This window comes from Hesperophylax consimilis, chromosome 7 (genome assembly GCF_061612785.1).
Source record: "Hesperophylax consimilis isolate HC1 chromosome 7, BYU_Hcon_1.0, whole genome shotgun sequence".
Classification (NCBI taxonomy): Eukaryota; Metazoa; Arthropoda; class Insecta; order Trichoptera; family Limnephilidae; genus Hesperophylax; species Hesperophylax consimilis.
The window spans coordinates 4,568,601-4,589,566 of record NC_142842.1 but is presented as its reverse complement, the minus strand read 5'-3'; the positions used below and the strand labels follow the sequence as shown (position 1 = coordinate 4,589,566).

Below are 20,966 nucleotides of genomic sequence, written 5' to 3'. Positions count from 1 at the left end.
GCTACTTTAACGTTTATTTAATCATAAAAGATAATGGCTTATTTCATGGGAATGAAAGACGAATAAATAAGGAAGGATGATTACCATCAATCCGAATGCAATGGCCCAAATCAGGACTAATTGCAGGCAGATGTTCTTCGTAGAATAGATCGTACTATACATGTCATAGTAGGCTATCAGGATATATCTGAAAACAAAACACATTACAAATAAAAATGAAAGTGTTAAAAATAGCGGGTCATAAAATAGGACAATGTCTGTCACATGCTCATTCAACATTAAAAACATTAACAATAACCTTTTTTTACATGTTTTTTTTATCTAAGCATAAAGGGAAACAGTGTCATAAAAACGATAAATATCATATAATATGATTTCAGATTTTCACGGCCAAAGTATTATTGTGATTAATTTTTGGGTTATTGAATGTTGAGCTATCTCAGTTTTTAGCCAATACTTCGGACAGCGTTACATTGTCCGAAACGGTCACGGCATAATAACCCAAAAAATAAGTCAGGGAAAGTGATGAAACATAAACTTTATTAACTGGGTTAAGTAGGTTAGGTTATGTTAGGTTTTTAATGACTTTATATCACTTTTTAAAAGTGTGTTGAATTGTCACTGTGTTGAGTTATCATGGAACTAAAGAGTTATATAAACAATAGGTAGATGGTAGAAAAAATAGATATATATATATATAAGATAGAAACAATAACAATAGATGTTATATAGCTACATACGTACTTGTAGATATCGTGTTTCAGGGCGGTAGGTACCGCGAAATTTGATATGATTATTCACGATATTCTACGAAAAACCTCTTAAAATAACTGCCCACACAATTTAATAATTTATATTCTAATATTTCCACTGATATTCACCTATTACTTAGTAGGTAGGTACTTATTCGCACTTGTCTAGCTCACGAACGAAAAATTATTAACTTATATTTTGTTTGAAAGAGGTTGAAAACTTGTCGTATGCTCGTAGCTTTACTTGCTTTACTCGCTAACGATACCCGCTCTATCATATGGGTAGTATTGGGTAGGTATGTGCGTAGCCAATCAGTCGATAGGTTAGATCAAACAATAGTGATTTGCAGCGAGCGGTATAGTAACGTTTACGATCTTTCACCTCGTGAAATGTCGCGGTAGGTACCACATTTAAACTCGGTGTATAATAGATTCCCGGCGGATGACGGCGAATAGTTATAAAAATGATAGCTACTAAAATAGAATGTGGAAAATCTATCCGGTCAACAATGAATTAATTAATTATGACGGAGAAACCAAGAGGAAAGGTGACACCAACCAAACATTCGCAACCTAATGGCCAGGCACTATAATATTATTGCAGTCCACTGAAGATGTAAATCGGTAGAAGTATTATCATGCGTATTTTATTTTAATGAACTCCACAGAGAGGACTTGACAACCAAGGGAAAATCATTTCCTTAGGGTCCTGTCATCTTTAGGGATGTTTCGTGTTTTTTTTTAAGGAAAGAAAGGAGAGGAGTTCTGGGATTTCAAAAGTATGAGGGGTGGGTAGGAACCTCGGGGTCAGTGTCTCCATGAGAGATGGACATATGAATACATCCCTTCCACTGCGGTTAACTCCTTGGTTAACCACTTGGTGTGACCTACGGCAGAGGGTTGGTCCCAGGGCGGCGGTACCCATACCCGCCTTCCAAATTATACCGATTGGAAAGAATTTACGACACGTTTCGACTCCAAGGATTATAGAATTATAGTTGCTATTGATTGAATTAATAACCCTCACTGTGAAACAGTATTTCGTTTTGCTTATTGGCTCTGTCACACGTACACTTCGGAGCGGCGGTACCATACGCCACTCCAGGCCGCCGCGCCGAAAAGTAAAGTCCGAAAGTAAGATAACGGTTTACAGCGCAGTCCATTGTGTGACTTTTCTGCGCGGCGGCTCGGAGCGGCGCGTGGTACGGCTCCGCGTACATTCGAACCTAAAATACCGTGAATTGACAATGGGTGAGGAGGAGATAGGATAGGAGATTGATCGTTTTTGTGGTTTGTGACACAACCACACAAGCGTTTTTGTCTGGCTTGTGCACTCAGCCAGGCCCCGCTACTTTTGCCGGCCGGAGGAATCCCGCCGGCCCACTGAACAGGCGCTCGCGCCCACCCAACTGCCTTTATCAAGGCAATCTTTCACGCAAAACACTCAACTTACGAAGATCCACGCTGGCCCCCACAAACCGCCCGCAAGCACCTGAGACGTGCTCCCTTTTTAAGAGGAGTCACCGCTCGACACAGATGACCATGTTCCCGACCCGGATGCTCCCCATTGACCACGAGGACTCCCCGGTCGTGGTACCGCCCGGCGCTCGCCAAATTGCGCATCGCACTAAGACCGGGACCGTGCGCTATACGGTCCCCGCACCACAGCCCCGCCCCGAGGACCCAAGGACCCGGAGACCATCCACCACCACGGCTCCCACGACGCCCGACGCCACCGAGATGACGGAGCCCGTAGCAGGCCCCTCCTGGGCAGCAGGACCCAGTCCTGCCCCCACGCGCCCCCCGATAGGCCCAGCGTCGGCCTACGTGGCGCCCCCGAGACCGCAGCAGCCGATGGAGACGGCTGCCCCCCAGGATGGAGGCTGGACGAGGCCGTCCAACCCCGTGAAGAGGCCCATGTCCCCACGGGGACCACAACCGCTCCAGTGTGGCAACCGATTTGATGAGTTGCCCGAGGTAAGCGAAGGCGCCGGCGCGCCGCGTATAAAGCGTGCCAATACTAATAATAATTTCTCTCCCGCAGGTACCGGCAGGAGAGACCGCGTTCCCCCGGTTGTGATGACCCTGGGGAACATGACGCACGCGCAGATCACAGCTGCGGTGCAAGGACATCTGGGAGCTGGTAAGCCCTTCACTTTCAGATACAACAGGGGCGGCACGGCTAACATTTTCGTGCGCACGATGGAGGACCACCGCGCCCTTACCAACGGGCTGCGAGCGGAGGCTCGCGGCTTCCACACGTTCACGGCCGAAGCGGAAAAGATGAAAAAGGCCGTCATCAAGGGCCTGCCGCTCGTCGAAGTGGAAGAAATAAAGGCAGATCTGGAATCACAAGGATTCCCAGCAGTGAAGGTGGTCAAGATGACCGCCTCAATTGAGTATCCCCTATACTTAGCGCACTTCAATAAGGAAGTCAACATGGGACAGCTGCGTGCGGCCGTCAAATATCTGTGCCACTGCCGCATTCGCCTCCAGAAGCACAGGAGCAACCATTTACAGCACGGCACCCAGTGCTACAGGTGCCAAGACTTCGGGCATAGGTCCCGAAACTGCTCGCACACAGCAAGGTGCGTAAAATGCTTACTGGAGCATGCTTCGGCAGAATGCCCCAAGAAGACAAGAGATGAGCCCGCCGCATGCTGCAACTGCTCAGGCCCGCATCCCGCCAACTACAGAGGCTGCCCCAAGCGGGTAGCATACGTCGCCTCAATACAGCAGCGACCTGCCAGAAGGGCCCAACGACCGCCGGCAGAACAGAACCCGAGCAGGCCACCTCCTCAGCCGAGGACGGATGGACGCACATGGGCCAACGTAGCCGGAGGCACCGCCCCCGCCCAAGAGCTGCGCGAGACCGCGCCGCCCCCACAGCCACGCCCACAGCAGGAGCCCGTGCGCGCGCCCACCTCTTCAGATGACAACCTGGACCTGATGGCCCTGCTCCAAGGCCTCCTGAGGATGCGATCACAGCTCGCCCGCTGCGCAACAAGAGCAGACAAGCTCGTCATCCTGATTGAGCTCCTAGACACCCTCGATGCCTAATACCGAGACGGTGAAAGTCCTCGTATGGAACGCATTTAGCGTGCGCAACAAGACAGACGAACTGCTCGCTTTGGCAAACGAATTACACACCGACATTATTCTCCTATCAGAATCTCACTTGAATCCAAGCGTACCGCTGAGAGTGCAAGGTTTCGAGATTTATCGTGACGATCGACAAGGAAGATCAGGCGGAGGAACCGCAATATTCGTTCGGCAATCTATGACGTCCACAAGAATACCTACTCCGAAGTTGAAGCACGCTGAAGCCACGATTATCGAAGTCACCATAGAGGGTAGAGCGCATACCATCATCTCCGTATACTGCACCCAAAGTAACCTAGTGAGAGAAGATCTCAATAAATTGCTCAATCTGGGACCAATTGTTGTGATGGGAGGCGATTTGAACGCCAAACACAACTACTGGAATAACTACAGAGGTAATGCGAACGGAAATACGCTCTTTACACACATGCAGACAAATACCTATTCGATAATGGCGCCCGACAGACCTACGTACTACTCGCGACTATCTAGATATCCGAGTACATTGGATATAGTACTCGAGAAAAATATTAAGACAATATCTCCACTGCGCACATTAGACGAACTGTCTTCGGACCACCTGCCCGTGAGCTTTACTATAGGCGGCACAACTTCAAGGACCCCCAGAAAACAGCGCAATTACAAGGATGCGAACTGGGAAGGATTCAAAAAAGAAGTCAACGAACGAATTCATCTCACTTCGGGAACTCTGCGCACGCCACAAGAAATCGACGCAGCTACAAGCACTCTCACAGAGATTCTTCAAACAGCACAAGATACACACATTCCTCTCAAAGAAATACACCCATACACGATCAAGCTTCCCGAGTACGTTCTATCGCTCATCAAGGAGAAAAATCGCCTGCGACGCATGTTTCACCGCACACGCGACGAATATTTCAAGACAGCGTATAACTGCCTGCAGAGGGAAATCAAGACCGAAATCGCAGAACTCAAGCGCGAACTTTGGGACAAAAAAGTCGCATCACTCACGCCGAAGGATAATTCCCTATGGAAAATGGCAAGCGCGCTGCGACATAAAGACTTCACAATCCCCCCGCTACAGAAATTGAACGGCCCCGGGACGGCGCTTTCGCTACAAGAAAAAGCTGAAACACTCGCCGACGGATTCGAGAGAGCCTACGCCGCTACAGACGGCCTTTCCGACCCGGCTACGGACCGGATCGTAGCTGACTCTCTACGAGACTTGAGGGAAGCGGAGCAGACAAACGCTGAAGATATTCACTTTGCTACGCCAAGCGAGATTGCTGTCACAATCAGGCGATTGAGAACAAACAAGGCGCCGGGAAGCGATCAAATTCACAACATCTTACTCAAACATCTCCCTCAAAAAGCCATCATCTACACAACAAAATTGTTCAATGCCTGCCTCATGACCGGGCATTTCCCCCAGATTTGGAAATCGGCGACCGTGCTGCCTTTCGCAAAGCCGAATAAAGATAGAACGCAGCCGACAAGTTACCGGCCGATTAGCCTATTATCTACGCTGAGCAAGGTATTTGAACAAATTATACTCAACAGGCTTGTACCGCACCACGACGACAACAAAACGTTGCCAGACGAGCAGTTCGGCTTCAGAAAGAGGCACTCCACGACCCATCAACTCACCAGAGTAGCGGAATACATCGCAAGAAAATTTAACGAACATCGCTTCACCGCCGCTGCGCTCATCGACCTAGAGAAGGCATTCGACACCGTATGGATAGACGGGCTCGTGCATAAACTGCACCGCACTAACACGCCCATATACCTAACGAGACTGATACAGGAATACCTAAAGAATAGATCGTTCAGAGTGTTCATAAGGAACGTGCTATCTTCAATGCGTGAGATTCCAAAAGGCGTGCCGCAAGGAAGTTTACTTGGACCATTTCTCTTCATTCTGTTTACCTTCGACATCCCCCGAAACGAGAGATGCAATCTGTCTATCTACGCAGATGACGTCAAACTATACGTTTCCTCGCTGAAAGCGAATATGGCCGCTATTTACCTACAGAGGGCGCTCGACGCGCTCGTAGAATACTACGAAAAATGGCGCCTGAAACTGAACGAGGCGAAAACTGAAGCCATCATGTTCACGAGAAAACGTGTAAACAGAACACCTGACTTTAACATCGAAATGGGAGGACACAGCATAGAATGGAAAGATGAAGTGACATATCTGGGCCTGACCATGGACTCCCGCCTCAACTGGAAATCTCACCAAGCGAAGATGCACACGCGCACGCGACAAGCGATCGGCATGATGAAGCCAATTTTCAATAGACGGAGTCCGCTACTTCCCAAAACCAAACTCCTCGTCTACTACTCGCTCATTCGTCCAGTACTCTCGTATGCGATTCCCGTATGGAGCAGCATCTCACACTCAGACCACAAGAATCTACAGACACTTCAAAATCTCTGCATTAAAATCACATACAACACGAGACTCAGAACAAACTTGAAGAGATTACACGAACGAGAACAAATTCCAACTCTATACGAATTCACACACAGACTGACTGAACGCTTTTACAAATCACTCACACTTAGTAAAAATCAACTAATACGAGACATAGGACAACACAATGCTCCGAGCGACCTGACATTCAGATACACACATAGACTACCAAAACACATCCTCATGGACCATGACCACATATGGCACATACCAGAACTAGACGCGGACGAATAGCGAGCAGTAGGTATTTCCTAAACTCCCGACCTTCTTCCCAAATATATAATGTTTATATATCTATTTATATATTTATATAATATTTTATAATTTGTATGTATATGTATGTTTATTTTCTATCTTCCCATAAGTATATATTAACATAAAAACAGACACACACACACACATCTCAAAAATGCAGGACATCATATACCGATGTTACTGAAGGCCGCAAACGTTTCAAGTTGACGTTCGGCCGCTCCTTCCTGGGTAAGGTTTTCTGCGATTTTCCTTACTCCCAACGGCAAATGCGGAAGGACTCCAACAAAAGGGCGCAGCCAAAATTACCTCCCCATTCCCAACACAACACAAACAGACACGTATGTAGTATATGGCCGCTGTAGGTCGCCGCTGGTGCTGATGCTGGATGATGATACATGCAATTTTAGTAGGGTTTTTAGGTAACAAATTTTTTCCCTACCGAGAAAATACAAGGCCTCTAAGTCTATAAAAGCCAGGTAATATTTGAATAAACCCATATGAGGTAAAAATTGTGAGGCGCATATGACGCCGTTCTATTTGTATAAAGAACACTAACTTTAAATTCAGTAAATTTAAATGATTCACCACTTCATGGAATATAAGAATCTAGAAAAAAAAAAAAAAAAATGACAATGGGTGACCAAATACAGATTTGACCGTTTATCCCACAGACATATGAATATATAGACTAGAAATTAAAGATGAGGGGTAAAATCAACTGTTGAAGAACGAAGGGGGTAAAGCTGACTGTGATTCGTCAATAAATCAATCTGACAGTATATAGGCATCTCGCATTTTAATATCACCATTTAGTTCTTAAAAGTAAAATCTGCTTTTGAATGAATAGACATTTTTACATGGGAGCGCAAATTACTCGCCACGTTATGAACAAATTTGCGAAGTCCAAATTCGGCAAAATAAATTTCTTCTATTTTCAGAGTCGAATATTTCGTTTACTTTTATAAATGTTCATAATTTACTTCCCAGCAACCAACCAGCTTTGTGCTTCGCGTCCAGGCGTATCTCGATGTGATAGTATATGTTTCTACAACTGATCCATATTATACGATGTGAATATGCTTAAAATAATGCTTATATATGGAATGTAATACGACAATTGGTTTTATTCTCTTTTTCACATCTATTTTTACAAGTTTTCATACCACAAGCCACCATTTTGCCGTGTTATTTCGTAAAATGAACCGATGATGCCTCGACCATAGTTCGCACAAGAATGATGACGTCACGTTTTCTAAATTCACTTGAGGCCATACGCGAGCACAGCCGGCTCCAATGGAACCGGTATGGGGAGTGGGGAATAATACGCTTTTAATCACTTAGGGCAGGTCTACTAATATTCATATGTCTATGGTTTATCCCATATTTGTAGGATTCATAAAAAATAATCTTTAAGTTTATAATTCTGCAGATTATTTACTTTAAAATTACCGTACGTGGTACCCATTTGGAGCAATATTAAATATGATGACTTCTGTATGTTATCTATGGCATAGTTGACAATAACAGATACAAATTTATATTCGAACATGCATTTTTAAAATGTCAACACATGATCAATGATTTTTAAGAATGATTTTTATTTATTTTTTTATTTAAATAATTAGTATTTATTAAATAATTAATCAATTTACAGTATAATAGTATTACAGAGTATAATAAAACTGAGTTAACTAAAATAATTCATACAATTAGTTTTCACTGCTTTTGATTTTGTAATGTTCCTCTTCTATAGAAGCTGGCGCTTGTGTCTAGAAGAGTGGTGAGTATCAAGATTAAGAATATTTAGTGTTTGTAATTATGAATATTTAGTGTTTGTAATTATGAATATTAAAATTTATAATTAATTAAAAATATAGTTTCATCATTTTGGTATTTTTACATTGAACTTCTCTTTAATTGCTTTTAGTAGGTGTTAATCGTTTTCTATTGTTCTGATATTTTCGGGTAGTCTGTTGAAGTATTTTTTCCCTAGATATATGTAATGATGTTGAGCAAAGGAGGTGTCACATTTTTGTGTTGGAAATATATGTTTTTGACGAGTACGACTTTTAGTTAAAAAGCTGTGATTTTGTTTTTCTTTTATTATTTGAGTTATTAAGGACGGGTTGTTTCGGAGAATTTGAACGATTCATCAAATTTCAACGTTCATTTTCGGGTTTTGTGAAAGACTTATTCAAGTTTTGTTTTTATATCATTGTAGGCTTGTTGCTTGACAAAACTGAAATAAAAACAGAACTTGAAAAAATCTTTCACAGAACTTGAAAATGAACGTTGAAATATGATGAATTGTTCAGATTCTCCGAAACAACCCGTCCTATGTTTTTTTGGACAAGATCATTAAATTTAAATTCTTCAAGAATTAGATGTGTTGGATAATCTCTTGGTTTTTTCAATATTATTTTTATAATTAGACGTTGTCATAGACATATCCTATGTCTGTGGACGTTGTACAATTTCAACAGGGAGTAGATTTATTTTGTATGCAGCTCCCCAGCTGATTACAGCGTATTGGACATTTGATTGTACTAAAGCGTGGTAGACCGATGTTAGAATTTCCAAAGAGAGAAAATTTCCAATTTTCAAAAATATATAAATTAATTTTCTTATTTTTTGACGGTTTGGTTGATTTGATCTTTCCAGTTTAGGTTTTTGTCTATTAACTATTAAATGTATTTTAATAATTTCGGTTCGCGGAACGTCAATAACAAATAATTAAGAAAAGGTGTGAGACAGAAACTAGTTGAAGTATAAAATTGAGCTTACTTCTAGCACAGACACGCCCACAAAACACTTCTCGATAAATTTGTTAAGTGTTAACATCATTGGGAACTACATCGTATAGTGTATTTTCATTAGGGGATGGATACACCTATGATAGTCCTAGCTAAATATCTTGAGCCATAAAAGTATGATAAAACATTTATGTGGGATTATTATTATTGTAGTTTTATTGTGTGGGTTGTAAGAATTATTTATGTTCGGCCCAACTGTGTTGTCTATTATTTACATTTATAAACATCGAAACAGTTTTACAGTGTAATGTTTATTAAAAGAATTTAACATTATCTTCACATTTTCGTAGTGAAAAGAAGGTTAGTTACGACCTTGCATACCGTCGCATCGGCTTACTTGCAAAACCTTCCATTACAAGCGTTCAAAAATAAGAAAAATATTACTGAAAATGGTTTGAAAGGGAGAGTAAATACGAATTATAGAAAGAGCGCGGTAATATTAAAAAATGATTAAATTAATAGGCGTAAGTGACTGTTGTTAAAATATTTAACAAAATAAGACGTATTTAAAATAGAGCACCTGTGAATTAAATAACAAAAATGTTTTTTTTTAAATAATTTAGGGAGCGAACTTTGCGATTTTTTTCTATCGAGGTAATTTTATATAATTACTATTTCAACTCGCTTATAACTCGCGTATTTTAAAAAAAATAGATTTTTTTAATAAAAGTTTTCAAGGGAAGTATGTCATAATTAAAATCAATGGTTTAGTAAAATTGTTATAATAATATGTCTGTAAAAATTCTAAGTGAACATTAAAAAAAAATAATTTCAGAAATTACAACTAATTTCTGAACACGGTATCCACAAAAAGAATACGAAAAATACGCATTTAGACTATAGTGCTACAGGGTTTTTCAATAAGAGGTGTTATTTTGAATAGCCCGCTATTTCGGTAGATGTTACTTTTGAAGTTGTCATTTTTTGACATTTGACAAGTAGAAACTACGCCATTAATAAAAATGGAACGATACACGCTTCAACAACGCATTATCGAAATTATTAAAATTCACTTGAGTGAATCAAATGCAAATCATCTTGAGTGATGAGGCCCATTTCCACCTCGGTGGCTTCGTCAACAAGCAAAATTGTCGCATGGGCTCGGAAAACCCAAGAGTTATTGTTGAAAAGCCTCTCTATCCTCAACGTGTGACTGTTTGGTGCGGTTTATGGTCCGGCGGAGTCATTGAACCTTACTTTTTCGAAAATGAGCCTGGAGCGACAGTTACGGTGAATGGATTGCGCTATCGAGAGATGATTAATGATTTGTTATGGCCGGAATTGGATGGTATTGATCTGGACAACGTTTACTTTCAACAAGATGGCGCTACGTGCCACACAAGCAACGAAACCATTGATCTTTTACAATTGAATATCAAAATAACACCTCTTATTGGAAAACCCTGTATTTTGAAGTTACGCCCCTTTACCTTTGATAATGTTAGTAATGTTATTTGATAGCAATATAAAGGGTTGCAGGGCCCACTTTAAATACATATACACGGTGTCCGGAAACTCGTAGTACAAGCGGGAAACTGGAGAATCTACACCACATGGGGAACCCAAAAAAACATAAAGTTTTTTGATTTGAGCATTTTCAAAAAAAAAAAAAACAAAAAAAAATATTTTTCGGCTATTTTAGGGTTAAAGTTTTTTCTGGTGTTTAGGGTTGAATAACAGATGTTTTAACCCTGCAGAGCAGAAATATTTTATGATTACACCGGATTAAATGAAGGGTGATTTCAAAATAATGCTTCAAATCCGAGTTTCTTCATTTGTTTTACTTTCAAATAGTTTTAATTAGTTGGGTACTTTGATCTTCAGTAATAATTTATAAGAATTTGATTAAAAAAAAAAATAAAAAAAATCAACTTCAAACTCGATTTACTCGATAACGAAAGCTCAAATAAAAAAAAAAATACTACAAAATCGACTCCAAATGTGATGTAGATTCACCAGTTTCCCGCTTGTACTACGAGTTTCCGGACACCCTGTATATGAATTTCACATTTGTCTTCGAGAATAAATGAGTGCAAATCTTGGAATTGGAAATTAACCCACTTCCCATCACCCGATAGAGCTGAAACTCGACGTTGTCGATGTATTCTATCAACTTTTGGTGGCAATCGCGGACACACACGCAGACTTATACGCATTTCTCTGATATTGGATTACCTGGGACAATAGCCTAAAATGAAGTCGGAATCTTAACGACGTAAGTGAAGAAGCCATGCACAAAAATATATGTCGCGCTACCCTGGCGTATTGGACAGACCTACGGTTGAATTTGCACTGGCAAATCTCTAAAATAAAGGAAGTCGTGTAAAAACAACATTCGGCGCGCGGCCCGGCGGAGTAATGGATGCTATGCTCGACTTTGCCCTGAAGCTTAGAAAATTTATCTTTCCGCGGGGTTTATTTTAATTATTTTTGATGAACGTATTACTAAAATATCAAATGTTTCTAGAGGATGAACCATAGATATGCTATAGGAATACCTCGGGAAGTTAATAATTCATCGCCTAGAAAAATAAAATGTGGTGCTTACCGCTAATTTTATAGTCGAAAAACGTTTTATAAATTATTCAAACTGTTTTACATAAAATATTTTAAAGGTGAGGTTCTATTTTATTGACCTTAAATATAAATAACTTATTATATTCGTGGGGATTGCTCTAAAAAAATATATAATATCGTTACGAATTCATCGGAATTAATTAAAATGTCAGCCTCGATCAAACGCCTGTTATTAGTAGTGTGTGTGCCTTAATATACGAAATAAATGTCGGTCATAACCAATCAGGATTTGGAGCAGTTGTTGGCGCGGTTGATTCCAGTCCCTGATGAGAAAGGATTAATCCTCAGACAAACAAAATTTTCTTTAAATACACTACACTAGGAAGAATATTGAAAATACATGATATTTTTAATGTTCCCGGCGTCTTTGAACAAATTTAATAGGGATCCATGCTAAATTAAAACGTTATTATCGACAAAGTCACCGAATTAAAACTTAATTCGGTATTAATTGAAACGAAGTGATCCTAATAATTGTCCCAAAAGCTCGGCACGCATTTCGTCACACTGTGTGTACCTAATCATTTTTAATGCGTCCTTAATAGTTTTAATGGAATCATCAATTAACTAGGCGACATCTGTTGAAGGAAGTCTAAACCAATCATGGCCCGGATGTTGGCTCTCGGCTAGTGGAAAATTAATTACTAAAAACCCTTATTTTTCTAAGTCGGCTGTCACCTCTGGCGCCTGAGCAATTATAGTAATAATTGACATAGTATTAATTCATAATTTAAAAATTAAGTCCAGTGTTGCCAACTCAGCTTCTTTAGAGGCGTTCAGCTCCAAAAAAATGGTTTAGCTTCTTAGCTCGTTTTTCAGACAATCTAGCTCTTTTTTAAATACTCATCAGCGAAAAATGACAATTCAATAGTTATTTCTGTCAAACATTGTGTATAATACATTATTTTCAATATATTATGTATAATAGATTAAAAATAGATGTATTATAGTAAAAAAAGAGTCTCACCTCTGGGAAACGGTGTGATGGATTGTTAGATAGCTACAATGGCATGGCATCACCAGTTATTGATATATATTATGTTTATGATGAGATAAGTAGAGAAAGGTTGGGAAGTACCTGACTATTCTAATCTGTTCACTGAACAATGCTAAAGCAATTTCAAGCAACTTTTCTATTATGAATGGTGTTTTATCACAAGAGCGAAGCTGAATATTTGCCAAAACCACAATAAGTACTTCCTCACAATCCCAACGGTCTTAAAAATAGTAGGTAGGTACTACTGTACTAATCAAAGTACCTACTCATAATGAAATACGGAATTAAATTATTATAATATTTTTTTAAAACATCCACAGGAAATGACAAGATAGATTCGCGGAAATATATTTTTTTAATAAATTCATTAATATGTTCTTTATTTAGATTTATCATAAATATATAAAGAATGGAACTATCGTTACATTTCATTGTAATTATAATTGCGAATGGGTAATAATTGCCGATAATATTTAATAGGTTCACTGAACAGAGATAATATTCTTTGCCTGTTATAGAAATGGCGCCACTATCAGATGATGTACAAATAGTTATATTATTATTTCGATACTTGATTGGGCTGACGATTTATAAATTAAAAACTTTATTACAAAACAATATGCTTCGATAATAATGTAAAACGAACCTAATTGAAAACATTTAATAGAGTTAATGTAATTCAATTTACAGTCCTGTAGGCAGTAGGCACCAATGGAAAAAAGTACCTTCTTTAAGTTGTTTTTTCCACACTAAAAATGGATATTAAAAAATATCGGTAATGTTGCTGAATTCAGACCACGCTAGTCTCGTGGCTTGGCCTATTTCAGCATATCGCTCGCCATACATTCCCATTGGGATTGTGATGCGTATAGCGTAATCTGTTAGCTGCATTTTTATAAAACACTTGATTTCAACTTACTTACTAACAAGTCGTGGGAGATAGAATATCATGCATGTAATTAGGTTCTTAGTTTGGGTTCTTTTTTATAATTTATGCGTATTTCCTAACCTTCAAAACTTCAACAAACGTCATGATGGTCGAAGTTGTCAATGAAATATTTTACTTTGATTGAGAAAAATTGGAACTATAATGCATCTTTTAGTTCTTTTACCATCTCCCCCGATATAAATAGTTGTTTCTTGTAGTAATTAAATAGAAATCAAGTGTTATTTGTTAAAAAATTGTGGATTCGACAATTTTACCGTGGTATTTTCAACTACAAAAGTACCAACCAATAACGTTTATTTCTGTAAAATTTGAAGAAAAGTATTAGTTTACTTTTTATATTATTATGCATATTTGAAAAGCATAGAAATTAATAATATAGATAAGTATAAGGCTATCAGAAATCCGTTTGCTCAAGAAAGAAAAACTCCAACGATGAAAGCAAAGTTTTTTCAGCTCGCAACTACCTTTGTCAAAAACTGTCAAAAATAAGATAAGACGCCATATCATAAATAAACCACTTACTACATCGATATCTTAGGGCTTTTTGTATGAAACCAATTGGTCTTAAAAAACCATAGATATGACAATTTATAGACAGTACCATACACCAATGAAAAACTCTGAGAGTTTATTCCATAGACTTTCGGAGTTTTTCATTGGTGGATACAGTTAGGCAATTATATAACGTCACAATATTTCGGTTCCAATTTTCGAACAGAGAGTTATAACAACCTGCGCAATATTGATTCTACATATTTCACGTATTGAGTATTTTATTAACATAAAAGTTTTTTTAAGACCCTGTAAGTTTCGCTCCAACGAGTTTTGTCGTATTATTAAAAATGATTTTCGATTTCAAAATGCAATAAACTGGATTAGTTTTACAATCCGAGTTCTAATCTTCTAATCAAATGGTTTTTTTTTATTTAGTCACAGCGCGAGTCTTCGACGCGTAACAATTAATTAGCCAACTCCGCTGAAAGCGATTAATAAAATCGATAGGCACCGTCTAATAATAAATCCTAACACAATGGTATTACTGTTTCAACTCTCGTAATGGTTAGACTGGGCACTTAGATGTTTAACGACGCACATGGGGCCTCTTTGCGCATTATGCGATAGCAAGACGTACTGCCGCAAACTAGACTGTCATTTCAAATTCATTTATAAGTATTTTGAGAAATATTTTGAAAAATGTTGAAGTATAAAATCAAAATCTTGACGGCCTAAGTGGTCGAGGGGTGAGACTAGCAAGACTAGAAATCCGAAGGTCACGGGTTCAAATCCCGGCGTGCGCAAGTAAATTTTATTTGAATAACGTGTGTTATTTCACAATTTATTAATTTAAAATAATATGTAGTATATATAGTATAGAATAAACTCTCAGTGTGATAAATAAATAAACTCCCTGATGTAAAACCACCATTCAGAAATAAAGCGTTGCTTGAAATGGATTGACCAGATCTGAATGGCTAGGAGCCAATAGTGTTGAAGACATTTATTTAATTTCAACGGCATAAATATACCACAAACAACAAATTAGATACAAGTACCTGCACAAATTATAAGTAGACATAGTTTAAATTACTATTGATTGAAAAGCTATGATAGTATAGCCTTCTTGTACCTACATTCCGTGCAGTTAAATAGATCCACCACATATGCGTATCTATTACTAACTTCTTGCAATCTATACAGGGTGTATCGGCACGTACCCGACAAACTTTAACCACCTATTCCTTAGCACATTTGGAGTAAAAAATGTTATGGGCACTTAGCTGTCCGGTAACATTTTTTTTAATAAAAAATTTAATTTACTATTCATATTTTCACCACATGTCAACAATGTTTTATCCTTTGTCAAAGTTTGAAAACCCGTCTGGCAATATTTTGTTCGATTATTTTTTGATTTGTTTCGTTGAATAATGTACGTACGTACCTACGTTGGCGCGCTTTTACAATCACAACGAAATGGCACGGCACCATTCGTCTCATTTTTAACTATTATTATTTAGTGTGTACGAAAGAGCGAGGACACTTTTTGACACACTTGCTAATAACAGCTGTTGAACACGAAAAACAATGCAAATGACAGTGACGGAGTGTGGATTTTTTATTTATTTTTTGTTTTTTAATGGGAAAAAAATGTTACCGGACAGCAAAGCGCCCATAACATTTTTTACAAATGTGCTGAGGAATAGCTGGTTAAAGTTTGTCGGGTACTTGCCGATACACCCTGTATGTACTCGTATGCAAGCGAGGGTTTGAAATGTTTGTCAATTTAGTAGATTCCTGTTTTTCCATGATAATCTGTGTTCTTTTATTTTCTGAAGCATTTTTTCTCTTCAAATTTAAAAACTCTACAACGTGAGTGGTTTATTTATGTTTACAACACTATACAACATCTACAATAAACAGGATAAACAGCTTGTGACCGAAGCGTCCTTGTGTTTTAATATTATAAGTGGAATTGAACTGGAAATTAAAAAGTATGGAGTACAATATTTAACAAACTTCATTATGTCAGTTTGACTCACCAGTATTTCGACTTATGGCAGTGTAGTCGCGGAAGCGCGAAATATGTTTTACTAAATGGATGCGCATGGAGGTAGTTGAGGTTAGTATGACACATTAGATTGGCACATTCAAATTTATTGATTCAAAGAAAATCTCATTTCGGGCGATGTTCAACTCTGCGGCAGACGGAAAACCCTAATTTCCCGAATAATTTCCAATAAAGATCAATGGGGTGAAATTACACGTGTGTAACAATATTTAAAAATAAAATATTTCGAGCATTTGATACATAATCAGTTCATTCAATTTAATTGCAAAATGATGATGGCGAAATTGGGGATAAGGTAGGTACTCGATGTGTATGAATTAATTTCACTTTTCTGGAAATAACGTTCTGAATGCTGATGGTAGATTATGTTTACTGTATACAGCAAAGCAGACTGTCTCCATTGGGCGAAGTAATATGAATGTTTAGTTTAGTATCGGTTCGTGTTTTAGTATCATGTCGTAACTACGGCAGAACGCAAAGCAGGCGCACACGACATGTGTCATGTGATCAAGTCAGTGCCATCGAGCAACGACAATTTGCAAATTGTTGCCATTGTTTTTCTTACTGCTATTTTCTGTGTTATTTTACCGCAAACACATTAAATAAACAGAGCGATAAAACCTTTTTTAAAAAGTGAAGTTTACTGAGCGACAGTAATGACTTCGTAATTCAGTTGTTGCGCGCCCAGGCCTGTAGAACGTAACTTCAGCTAATAGCTCTGTTGTATGTTGCATCAGAAAGAGAGATTACAAGAGAGCTCTTTGGCCGCGGGACTATTTCCGAGAAAATAGAAGAAAAATACAGTAAATGATAGTAGTATGAATTATCACCTGTTGAGGGTAATGGCCACCATGGATAGCAGCGACACGGCCACATTTCCATAGAAGATGACGGGGAACAGCTGGCACAGCGCGTCCCCGAACTCCCAGCTCTCGTGCAGGTAGCGTGAGGCGGTCAGAGGAAGGTTGAGCGAGCAGAACAGCAGGTCCGACATGCACAGCGACAGGATGAAGGTGGTAGTAGCGTGGCCGCGCAACTTGGGACATGTCAACAGCGCCACGGTGGTGATCAGATTTCCTGGAGACACAAAATACTATAAGTCACTGATTCAGGTTAAGTGAGCAGAACTAAAGGTCCAACAAGTACTGCTGCGATGGATCAAGTAGTAGCATGAACACGCAACTTGGGGCACGTCAGACAACCTGCTTTAAGTTATTGATTCAGGTTGAGTGAGCAGAACAAAAGGTCCGACGAGTACTACAGCGATCGGGTGAAATGATAATAATGAGGGTGGGGATCATGTTTCCTAGAGACACAACCTGCTATAAGTCATTGATTAGGGTTGAGTGAGCAGAACAAAAGATCGGACAATTACAGCGATAAGTAGTGACGTAGCCGCGCAACTTGGGGCACGTCAGAAGCGCCACGGTGGTGATCAGTTTTCCTATGAAAGAAGTCATCGTAACTATGATATACTCACATTCTCACATATAACAGGTTGAGTGATAAGAACAGCAGACACACACAACAAAAGGATGACGGTGATGATGGCGTAGAAATTCATATAGCTTAAAAAAAAAACAATACTCCATATTACTGGTCAAACTCGGGTCAACCGGATAATAGCAAGTAGCTATTAGTTATACGTACTTGTACACTTATTCGACTTTCGTATAATAAACTCCCGCAATACAAGTCAACGATTGTTTATCAAAATACTTAGAGAAACAAAATACTAGATCTACAGACATCTAGGTACGAGTAACATCACAGAGTAGGGCGGATGAGGCAACAAGTGTACTTCCTATTCTGATGGAAGATATAAAAATAGGCAATTAAAAAGAGACGCGGGAGCTAAAACAGATCATCCTTTTCTATATCACTTCTATATATCCGAAGTGGTTAAATTGACGACTTAAATACTTAATGGCCGACAGTCCCTAATCCATTAGCGTATATCTTTGGACGCGAAGGGCGAAGTTTGATGGGCTTTATGGTTTAATGGGGAATACAGGAAGTTCATTCTTATGTTCCCCATAAAAAGAAAAGAAGAAATAAAGGGGGTGTACGTACAAGCCTGAAACCAAGTGTCCCTGAATAGTGGTTAGGACGTAAAGTAGTGACTGCTTTTTTATGGTCGTTCTGATTTTCCAGAGGCAATAGCTGACCAAAAGGTTTCTTTAGGTGTAGACGTTTTTCTTAAATAAAGTATTTCAATTTTTTTATTCTATTTTAAAGAAAAGTTACATTGGATACATTTTTTAATGTTATTTCAACCGCCATGAACTCTGATGTAGCGATGTAGAGATGTAGGGATGTAGGGATGTAGGGATGTAGGGATGTAGAGATGTAGAGATATTGGAATGTAGAGATGTAGGGATGTAGAGATGTAGGGATGTAGAGATGTGGGGATGTAGAGATGTAGGGATGTAGAGATGTAGGGATGTAGAGATGTAGGGATGTAGAGATGTAGAGATGTAGAGATGTAGGAATGTAGAGATGTATTTATAATATGCATAAAAATAGTTAGTAAATTATACAATTCCGATTTAGTTCATATTTTATGTGACAAATAATAAATTAATCATTAATAAGTATTATATTTTTAATGAATTCAGACAATTGAGGAATGTGAGAGATGTGTGAAAGGAGATCAGGGGTTAAAGTGTAGAATGTATGGGTGTTGTGATTGAAATGTATTGCAGATGTAGGATCCATAGAGTTATTATTTATGTTTTGAAAGTATGAAGTTGAGTTTCGATGTTCTTCTTTATTCTTTGGTGGAATCATAATATATTTGGGTGTGGTAATATACAGATAAGTAGAGAATGCATATATACAGAGAAATCAATTTTATGAAACAAATATTTCCATACTTACTCTATTCTATGTCGAGATCAACTCAAATGAAAAAAAATATATAAAAGAAAATCGCCGAAGTTTACGCAGATATCGTTTCATTGTGCAAATGCCATAATAAAATACATAAAGAGGAAACGCTGATAGCTCAGTAGTTATAAGTTGTAACCTTTCCCTCTTGGTAATAAACGGAACAGTAACAGAAAGAGAGGTCGTCCAGAGAGAGTAAGTCCCAGTGGCTGGATCATAATATACCACTAACAACTTATCATAATTGCCAGCAAAACCCAAAATTTGTATAATAAAAACAGTACATAATATTATGTTTCTACAATTGAAATTGTGTAGAGCTGGAGGTCGTGGCTAGGTATATAATCAGAACCTCCAAATTAAGATTAATTAGGATGTCAACTTCCAACAAATTACCAAAAGCGAGCAGAGTCACTGTCATAAAAATATACCTATCAAATAGTGACGCAGGAGCCAATTACACAAATAAAAACACATGTTTAACCGACAATAATTAGTTGTTCTATAATGAACTTGCAGGACGACGGAGGTGTTGGTAAGCCGAAACATAGGTTTATTTATTTATTTATTAACGCCCTTTTTCGGGGGTTTTACATGAGAATATTACGAAATATACATTATTTATTGTACATAACTGAATTGCTTCATTAACAACATTTTATATTTGTTTTAACATAAATTGAAGATGTCCACTGACTTGGTAGAATTGTTTCCCTCCATTAGTATTCTGGGCAAAGAGGAATACATATGGTAGTTAGTCCCAGAATTTCTGCACTGAAATAAATCCTGACTTCGAGTATTACGTTGTGGAATCCGAAAGCTTATCAATTCTAGCAATACCGGAATATCAACTAAATCATTTAGAATTTTATATAGAAATAAGTCAGTGAAAATTCTTCTATCTGAAAATTTGAGCATATTCATATAATTTAACAGAGTGTTGTAGTTCAACATAATTGCTGGAATACCCATTTTAAAATTTATAAAACGTAAGAATTTGTTTTGTATTCTTTCAACAGCTTGTACATGTATATTATAAATGACATTGCTAAGTTAAAATACTTGCGTTAACCTATAAATTCGAGACAGATGAATTTATAGGTCCACGCAATTGTTTTGGATAGATAAGGTCGGGCAAATTATGGATAGCGCTGTACCAGGAAGCACCTGGCGATTAGGATATTGTCACTAAACATAGCTAAAACTATTGTCTCCCACCAAGGTAAGAGTACTTTCTAATCTGGAGAGAGGCACAAATATCTATTTTAAATTCTAGAAAATAATGTACCCACCAAAAATCATTTTTTTAAATGACATGCCTTCATCAAATCCCAGGTCTTTTAATACCCGATCGGTTGAGAGCCAAAGACTGCTCTAAAATGTGAATCCATCTGACTTGCAGACAGTAAACATTAGAACTTTTGACCATACGCGATTAAATATAAATGTACCGAAATAACAAACAAACAAAAAAGGTCCAACATAAGGTCCTTGCGTAACTCCATATTGTTTACACAGCCTGACAACATCCTTGTCATGGGCTAGAATTTTAGAAAAATATTTTTTTGTTTATTATTTGCAATCTGGTTTGTAGTTTTTTCTCTT

At 38.4% G+C, this 20,966-nt stretch overlaps 1 protein-coding gene across 1 annotated transcript in view; it reads right to left on the bottom strand.

Annotated features, from left to right (window-relative positions):
* Tre1 (Trapped in endoderm 1) overlaps nucleotides 1-20,966 on the bottom strand; it is a 94,004-nt gene that overhangs the window by 5,340 nt on the left and 67,698 nt on the right. Inside the window, exons 3-4 of the mRNA XM_089633647.1 lie at nucleotides 17,303-17,549; nucleotides 85-187 (exon numbers count right to left, since the gene is read on the bottom strand). Coding sequence (XP_089489773.1) covers nucleotides 85-187; nucleotides 17,303-17,549 — 350 coding nt within the window. The remainder of the gene's footprint in view (nucleotides 1-84; nucleotides 188-17,302; nucleotides 17,550-20,966) is intronic.